Here is a 9,404-nt window from a genome sequence, read left to right as displayed (position 1 = left end):
ATCAGGCACAACTGGTTTGCAGGCCAAGGCAAGTCACTGCATGCCTTAGCCCAGGCTAGCCAACATCAATATTGTTCCCAAAGTCCCTTAAGAGCATGGAGCAAAATTCCTCCTGTTTCCTCTTCCCCTTACACTAGAGCAGTCTATAGGACAAACAAGATTTCATGTGGTCCAAGTGCTCTGAAACTCCAAGATGATTTAGGAAAGCCATGTTCAACAGCATAACCACTTCTGTCTCCAGCAGACAGCAGGAACACAGCCCTGAGCAAACACAACAATTTCAAATACATCAGCAATGTCCTATGAGAATAGAGATAAGTAAAGCACCAATACACCAGTTTTTCTTTGAAAACATATATTGAATATGTGATCTCGTTCTTTGGCATCATACAGACCAGACCATGCATTTTGCTTTTCTTTTACAAAAACAACAAAACATATTGATTTCTTGGAGACAAGAGAAACAGGTCTTACCTACAGAGCTCCTATCAGCTGGGGCATTTAAAACTATTCAAATCACAGTGAGGAGATGAGACCCTGGAGGTAAATTCAGCCATATACTTTCCAGAGGAGGGTCTCTTCCCTCTGGTTTTACCTGCTAGGCTTTACCCTGGCTTAAAGCTGACAGCCCATCCCCTGAACATCACATAACTCTTCACAAACAAGCAAAAGCCAGGACAATCCCAGCCTGCTCTCAGCTTCTCCCTTTCAATCATCAAGATTTTCCTGACTGCAGAGAGCAAGTTAGCTGCTACAGAAAACTTTACCTGAAGTATTCCCTGTGCAAAAAATAACCCCCAAGAGACCTCTAACCTGAGAGATGCAGACTTCACTTGATGAATGCAGGAACTATTGCTTCACAACTAATTTAAAGACTCTTCTGCAGCTTCAGCATGCCTGAATCTCTTGTCACCACTTATCCTTGTGATTCAGTTGTGTTTGTCTCTCTCCAGTATGCTAGCATTTTGTGGGAAGCTTTCTCTTACAGCTCTGACCCAAAAATTAGCAATAATTTTGACAATCAAAATCTTCTAGCAGCAAGCTATCTTCTATCTTTCCACAACTGGCAAAATGTCTCACCAATACTGCGTATTGCTGTTAAATGAGCAGCTACACTGAAGATTTCACCTGTGAAACCACAGATCAGATTTTACACATTTAAGGCATTTATTTAGCAACAACCAACAAAACTTCAATGGGAAAAATAATATAGCCTTTGCATTGCTCCTCTTTATTCATGGTTCGGACAGAATTCATTAGATTAAAAAAAAAATTCTGTGGAAACAAGGCAAAGCCTCTAGAAAGTGTTTTTGATTTAAAACCACCCCAACTCCCACTCCCTTTAACCAAAAGTTAAACCTTAAAATGTGGAATTGATGAGTGTATTTCAAAGTTCATGGTGCAAAATAGAGGAGGATGTCAAAACCTCCTCAGATTTGTCAAAAAATACAGCTATCCAACTCTTTACATAAACACAATCTCCCTTCCCTTTTTTCTCTCTGCTTCTATTCACCCTACTACAAAATCAATATATACGAACATCAGCAGCAACTTTGATGATAGGCAATGATCCTTTTTGGCATCAGTTTGTGATAAGATTGTTGATTCTCTGTATTTAAATTGCATCATAGCTGTGTAAAACACGCAGTGATATCCCAGACGTGAACTCTTCACATCCGCTGTCGATACCTCAGCAAGATCCAGACTGCTGTCGCAGCAAGAGCCAGGCCTGGCACAAGAATAGCTGCCAGAGGAAGCCCACCTGATTCTCCATCTCTTCCATGACCCACAGGGCCATTCTGTGGCTGCAGCTACAAGGGAAAAAAAAAATTATTTATGTCAGAACCCATAAGAAGAGAGCTCCCAGTTCTGTGTCTGGACCAGGAGGTTCTGTAAGCATGTTCAAAATAGTTTACCTAGGCACCTGCAGACTCCACACATGGAGGGTTAAAACAGTTTAGGATGAACTGATCATAAATGCAGGGTACCCAGTCTCTACCAGGCACCCTCATGTTTCTCTGACAGTTTCTAAACCAGGACTCAAGTGGAGCAGGACACTCCTCATACAGCAGAAGAACTAACACACACATACCCAGTCACCCCTTGATGCACTTGCCACCACACCATTTCCTACTCTCTTTACCAGGAAAAAGACATCAGTAATTCTCTCTGGTTTTCTTACCTGCCTTATACACCAGTCCAGAAGACTTACTACTTTGTTAGGGGAGTACAAAAAGGATCTCAAGCCACCTCTCCCCACCAACATGCTTTGGATAGCATGGAAGTTTACAAAAGAAATACTAATCTATCTGGGGATTAAGGATTTATCTCTTTTTACATCTAAAATGGTGCTAGTATATTTAAAGCATAGCAGTCCATATTTCCTATTATCATAAAATCATTTACATTGGAAAGACCTCTAAGTCCAACCATTAACCCAGCACTGCCCAGTTTACCATTAAACTAAGCACCACATCGGCACATTTTTAAAATGCCTTCAGGAATGGTGACACAACCACTTCCCTCAGCATCCTGTTCCACTACTTGACAACCTTTTTTCAGTGAAAAAATTTCTAATACCTAATCTAAACTGGTACAACTTGAAGATGTCACCATTTGTCCAGTCACTTGTTGCCTGGGAGAAGAGACCAACCCCCACCTGGCTACAGCCTCCTTCCAGGCAGTTGTGGAGAGCGATAGAGTCTTCTCTGAACCTCCTTTTCTCCAGGCTAAACTCCCTCAGCTGCCTCAGCTGCTCCTCATCAGACTTGTGCTCCAGATCCTCCACCTGCTTTATTACTCTTCTCTGGATATGTTCCAGCACCTCAGTGCCTCTTTTGTAGCATAGGGCTGCACACACATTTCAATACTAACTTGAGTGAGGGCCTCTGAAACAAAAGGAGTTCTGTCTCCAGTAAGATTTTGGCCACTGAAATAAAATTGGGCAACGTGAGATTCTGTATTCACACACAAAGCTTTACCTCTGAGAAAGGAGAACAGTGAGCAAACACAACATACTCCAGCAAAACAACGACCTGGGGACATCTCCAAACTCACCTTTTCACCAATAAAAAAGTTACACTGGTTACAAAGTAATACAGAGACAATTACAGTTGAGGCAATAAGAGAAGGTCATAGGTCAAACAAAATTTTTATATGCACATATTAGACTGAGCACCTGGACACAGTACTCTTCTTCCTCATGCACAGCCACCAATCATAGAAACCAGTCTAAAGTGAGGCAGAAATAACCCTAAGAAGGAGGTAAAACATACCCTGCGCTGGATTTTCAGAGACACATAATAGCCGGCATTCCTGAACAGTTCCACAGCATCCTTGTGCCGCAAATCCTTCAAGTCTTTGCCATTAATCTAGCAAAAAAGGAAAAGGAGAGCCAGATGCTGAAGGTAAAGAAAACAAATTTTCAATGATGCAGGCTAACCTATGAAGAATAAGACAAAAAAATCTTCATGTTACACAAAATTCTACATTTGGGGCATGATACTGCCATCATAAAGATTCTAATTAATTAATTAATATTATGATGTATTTTTATATGTTGAGACAGAACATGAGAAACTCCAAGTGAAAACATGGAGGTACTGAAAAAAACTAGAAGCAAAATAATAATAAAAGAAAACACTTATGTCAATAGCAGCTTCTGATGCTGCTGCTTTACTGGAAACAAATCAAAGGTGTGATTCTGAGAGCTAATGAACATAAAAGAGCAGCTACAGCAAAATTATTATTTTAAGTCTCTTCCCTTGTTTCATCTACTGGTGTACCTTTGAAATCCCTCTGTTTGAGAGAGTTCTGTAAACACACTTATAAGCACACTGATGTAGCAAAACCAACCAAAAAAAAATTACACTCATACTTCTTGGCATCCACTTGATCCACTTGCAAGTGTTAGGATTTTTCTTAATTTAAAGTAATAGACCATGGTACTTGATTTCATCACTGAGTGAATTCATCCTACTTTTTCATTTTCACCCCCATTACCCCTAATTGTATCCCCTAAGATCACATCCAGTGCCTCCCTTCTCTTCATATTTAGACACCCCAAACACAAGTACATAAATATTAAACTGTAAGGAAAAAGATAATAGTCTCTATTTAACTTAATATCACTTTCTGGATCAATAATAAGCTCCATTTAGTGCAAGATAAGAGGCTAAAAAGATCACATGTGGAAAAAAATAAGCAAGTGTAAAAGAAAATTAGGGAGTACAAAAAGGTTGTGTCTCATACTAGGAGAGGCTATTTCTTCACCCATCACTTTGTAAAGCTTGTTTCGTGCATGAAGAACCAGTGGGTGTGAATATCAGACACTTGAAAACAATTTTCTAAAAGGAGAAGCAGCCTATGTTATTCTTGAGGAGCTGAAATGAAGAGAAGAATATTACGGCCTAGAAGTTTTATAGTCTAAAAATCCCCCTGCGAAAAAGGATCAGAAATCACGGATTACCAGTCAAAAAAATGGACATTTAAGAGGTGGAAAACCTTTATTTACATGTGTGTAAATGATAATCCATCCTGAACAAGAGAATGCTTGATGGATTCTAAAACCTTAGGGAGGCAAGTCACAGAGAAAACACAAGCACAGCACCACAAAGCATTTCCGTGGCAAATCAAGAAGGCAGAGGAGACGAGCCCATGTGTAGAGGCACTCACCTCCCTAGTGCTCAGAGCTCTCCCCAGACCCCCAGGCAGCTCCTACATGGAGTTTGCTTGGGATCATCTAATTCATTCACCACATCCCTCCTCTCTATGCACTGTGAAGGAAAACCTGCCTCTCACATCACACCACTGATCAAGAACACAGGGGACAACAGAAGAAAGGGCTTACCGCTAAAATTTTATCTCCTTCTTGTAATCGGCCATCAAGGTAAGCTGCCCCATCCTTTTTGATCCAGCTGACATAGATGCTGTTGTCATTGGCAATGTACTGCTGATCTGTCCCACCAACAATGTTGAAGCCCAACCCTAAGGCGAGCCAAAGAGAAAGATGATGAGAAAAAGCTCAAAGCTTCAAATGTTCTTGCTGTCTTGCTCATTGGGGACTGCACTCTCCCATACTGCCTGGCTTTCTCCACCATACAAAAACTCACAGCACACAAATCTGCATTATTCTTTCCAACCACCATTGTCTAGAAAAGTTATTCTCATAAAACTAGTCTTGAAAGCAGAGAAGAGACACTAAATGCCTGAGGACCCCATTTGCCTAATGCTTCATAACACAAAACACCTGTGAGCTGTTTCAGGTGGGTGCTGTGGAATAGTGAGGGGCATGCCATCATTTCTGAGACACTGATTCAGCCCTCAGCAGGAATGAACTTCTTCACCACAACATGAAAGAAAATGAAAGTATTCTGCATTTCACATGAGATTATAGTAAATCACTACCTTTGAGCTACAAGAAATCACCTCTGACAAGTGTTTTGAGCTGGGAAACAGGGTAAGGAAAGGCAAGGAGCATTAGACCCTGTCTACAGATGGGGAAACAGGCAAGGAGAACTGTGCTACTATCTTGAGGGCACCTAGAGCTCAGAAGACACCCCTTCCATTCCAGGAGCTGGAAATGGTGTGCTTTGCTTCCAAGTACAAGATTAGGCTACATGAAGCTACTTCAAATTGTACACAATCACTTTCTTCTGTTCATGCATTCAAACATGATAGGAAATACAGACAAAGTTTGCAGATTTAATGCAAAACAGAAAGGAATATACATACATTTATTAAAACTGATGCCCACTATATATTTTTGCCATTTTGTATTATTCTTTAAAGGAAACCTCAGTTACAGCTATCTATCTGGATCCAGCTTCTAGATTAAAGTTAAGACTTCTTGTTTCATTGAAACCCAGAAGAACAAGTTGAATTTAAAATCTGGAAGCCCAAAGATTATGAGACTCCCCACTGTACATGCAGCTAAGTTTCTCTCTAAATAAAAATGCATTACAAGGGACAGAAAAGATTCCCCAAGATGCATGAAATGAAAAAAGAAAGAAAAGGCCAAGGAGAAAGGGAAAAAATCAAATACTCAATTAAAGTAAATGGAAAAAACCCAACTTTTTTTTTCTGACATGAACCAGTCATCCAAAAGCTACTGTCAAGAACAGCTGAGGGCAAGTTCTGCCCACGTTTAGCCAGATTGATTTATGTGTTTTCATTTTCTTTCTTATTTTCTCTCAAACTTGGGACTGTAAACCTTGGGAAGCAGAGTTTCAAATGAAAGTAAAACCACCTTATGCCTGCTGGGAAGCAGCATTTTAAATTAGTCACAGGAGATCAAAGCATTTACAAAATGAGTCATGGTATTTTAAGTGTGCATCTACAGCTGGGAAGTAAATAATATTAGCAGCAATTTTGCCACACCTTTTTTTCCTTCCCTTCCTGGCAGCTTCAGACAAGTGAGGAAAAAATGAAAGCAAGAGAAAATTTAAGAAATACTGACATTTCAACTAGAATAATATCTGTTACAAGAAGGACCAGTTGTGCACAGTAATACACCTTTCAATAGAAAATGAAAAGAAAAAAATTATAAAATCCACATTCCTAAATATTATTTGCCATAAAGCAAATAATTTAGGAAAGGGAGAAATCAATACTACGGAAAGTATAACGTTTCATCAACACTTATTAAAAAGCCAGAAAGAAGGAATTAGGATCTCAGAATACATTGATACTCTCTCATATATAAAACCTCTAAAATATATATATATATATGTATGAAAAAAGTATACATTTTGCAACTTTTTACCCATAACTGGAAAAATAATCAAGATTCACAGCTTCCATCACCAGAGGCAGGTCTTCATGACAAAGAGGCAGCAGTTTGTGCTAGACCAAGTTAAGTACTCACAGGGCTTTTTCACTGTGTCTTTCCAGCACTCAGACTTGCACTCTGCCTAAAAATACCTTCCCTATCAATCCTCAAGCTCTTTGCTATTCTCTTCCTTCCAGTTCATGCAGTCACAGAAAGAGGCACAGCACATTTGGAAGAAAAGGAGCAAGGGGAGAGAGCACATAGCCCTAAATCTCTTGTCTACCAGGGACCAGAAGCAGAATGGCAGAGCTTTAGAAGCAGGCTCTGGGCTAAATTACTGACCCTCTCTGATGCTGCAGACCTCCCTATGCCTCACTTACCCTCTCTGAACTAAAAAAATTCCTTCAAAAATGCCTTAAAAAAAAAACCAAACAGGACTGGCAGGATTAGGAAATGAGAAACTGAATATAAGAAAATTTGAAAAATATAAATATACACTGTCCTGCTACTAAAAATACATTCACAACAAACGCAAACTTTTGCCAGAGGTGTTTAGCATCAGACATATTTTAAAAGTTGCAAAGTCCAATTCAAGAGATTACAGTATCCAATCGTACTTCACAGATAAGTTTTGTTCCTTCCACAGAAATGAGTAATAATTCACATGGCAAGTGCATCAAGTCCGTAAGGGGATATAGGACCTTCAAATTGAGTAACATGGTAAGAAACCTAAATCTAAAGATGCACAGCCCATCTCAATGACTGGACAAATGCTGCTCATAGTAATCGAGACTGAAATCACAGTGGTCACATTCAAGACCATTCTCAACTCTGCCCTTTAATATTTCCTTACACCTTCCTTAAAAGTTTAGCTCCCCAGATGTATGGAAACAGCATTCCCATCGGAACCAGCTTCATTTGGCACAGTTTTCCCTGACAAGCACAGCTTCATTAGCTTAAGCTCATGGCTATGCAAGTAGGGCTACCTAGCTTTCAGACCAGATGCCAATCTGGCAGCGGGGAGGCAAAGGGCTGCTCACACCCTCTGGGTTCTGATCCCAAGCATGAGGGCCTGGACCAGCATCAGCCCTGCACGGGATTTACCTGCACCCCAGAGAAAGGAAACGCACACACCAACAACGTGGGTGCTGGGCTCTGGGGAGCCCCTGGAGCCAAGGCTGGCCAGCAGCCGCACCCAAGCAGTTGCGCAGAACAGAAGGGCTGCCATGTTTTCTCCCTACTGGTTTAAATTAAAGAGAAGGCCTCAAACACCAAAGTACAACTCTAGTTCCAAAAGCCCTTCTGAAGCCGCCATGTACGTTTTGTGCCAGCTTGCCTCACTTCTGAAAGTGACATCTGAATGGTACCATAAATCCTGTAAAAACGTAAGGTTTCCATGAGTGCACCTGCTGTTGAGACATGAAAAGCAAAGCCAAAAAATGCCCCACGAACTGCCCTATTCCCTCTTCCTTCCAGGCTATGCTCCTCTCTCTCACACTCCAAAGCATCTCAAGGTACGCCGCACAGTGAGCACCAAGCTGACAATACAGGGGACGGCCACTTGGGCATAGTTTTCCAATGGCCCCTGACTCAGAGTACCCAACGCGTCTGGGTGCTCGGCCGCACTTGGAAGCAATAGCTCCACCGGAGATGGCAACTTCCAGGGAAAACCGGAGGCGAGTTGTCCGCAGGGACACCAGCGTCCACCGGAGCTCTCGCAGAGGACGGACTCTGACCCAGCCAGCTCTCCCTCAGAGCAGGAGCTTTTCCCGCAGCAGCGCACCCGCCACGGCTATTTCCAAGGAAGGCCCATGGGGCCGGCACCTCTGGGCGCTACGCTTCTATCCTCGCCACCGGGACCGACCCTCCCTCCGCCGCTCCGCCGCCCCGGTGCCCGCCACGGCCGCCCCGCCGGCCGCCGCCACCCCGCGCTTCCGCTCCGGGCTCGCCGGGGCAGCGCAGGCCTCGGCGCGGCCGCCCCGGCCCGGGAGCGCCGCGGCCCCGGCGCGGAGAGGCCGCCCCCGCCTTACCTGAGGGTCTGCGGGTGAGGCTGATGATCTCCTCGGAGTAGCCGCCGCTCGCCACGCTGCCGTTCATGCTGCGGCCTGAAGGAGAACTCGGCTCCCGGGGCAGCCGCTCTCACCTCCTCCCAGCGGAGCGCTGGGAGTTGTAGTCCCCGCGGGACGGGGCTGCTCCCGCCGGCGCCCGGGGCAGCCGCCGGCGCTCACCGCAGGGGCGGAAGAGCAGCGGGCCCGGGGAGCAGCACAGCGCCTCCTGCCCCGCACCTTCCCTGGCCCCTGCGCGGCAGCTGAGCCTGGCCCTGCCTTGCTGCCCAGGCTGGAGCTGGTTTCCTTAGGAAGGTTAAGGAACAGGCCATAGTTGGCTGGGGTAGGCGTAGGAGAGAAGGGCGATACGTGACCTGTTCCCAGCCCTTTAAACTGTCCTCTCAGTAAACTGAAACACAGACCCGACCGTGCTGGGCAGGAGCAAGAGCCCAATACATAGCTGGGCAAGTAGGACAGAGAGCAATAAAGTGATCTATATTCAGAAATACAAACGGTGCACAGAAGCACCGTGCTGCTGCTGGGGCAAGAAATATTTAATTAGATCCTGTAGAAGGTGTTTGGTTTGAGGA

General features: G+C 43.7%; 1 protein-coding gene across 1 annotated transcript; it reads right to left on the bottom strand.

Annotated features, from left to right (window-relative positions):
* Positions 1-338: 338 nt before the first annotated feature.
* Positions 339-9,242, bottom strand: SYNJ2BP (synaptojanin 2 binding protein). Its single transcript, XM_012574274.5, has 4 exons — positions 8,800-9,242; positions 4,850-4,986; positions 3,276-3,371; positions 339-1,811 (listed from the first exon to the last, which is right to left on the bottom strand). The coding sequence occupies exons 1-4, from the start codon at positions 8,864-8,866 to the stop codon at positions 1,671-1,673; spliced, it is 441 nt and encodes a 146-aa protein (XP_012429728.2). The 5' UTR covers positions 8,867-9,242; the 3' UTR covers positions 339-1,670.
* Between the last annotated feature and the right edge of the window lie 162 nt (positions 9,243-9,404).

The sequence above is a fragment of the Taeniopygia guttata genome, chromosome 5 (assembly GCF_048771995.1).
Source record: "Taeniopygia guttata chromosome 5, bTaeGut7.mat, whole genome shotgun sequence".
NCBI classification, from domain to species: Eukaryota; Metazoa; Chordata; class Aves; order Passeriformes; family Estrildidae; genus Taeniopygia; species Taeniopygia guttata.
The sequence above is the reverse complement of the archived record's forward strand: the minus strand, read 5'-3'. Positions and strand labels throughout refer to the sequence as shown.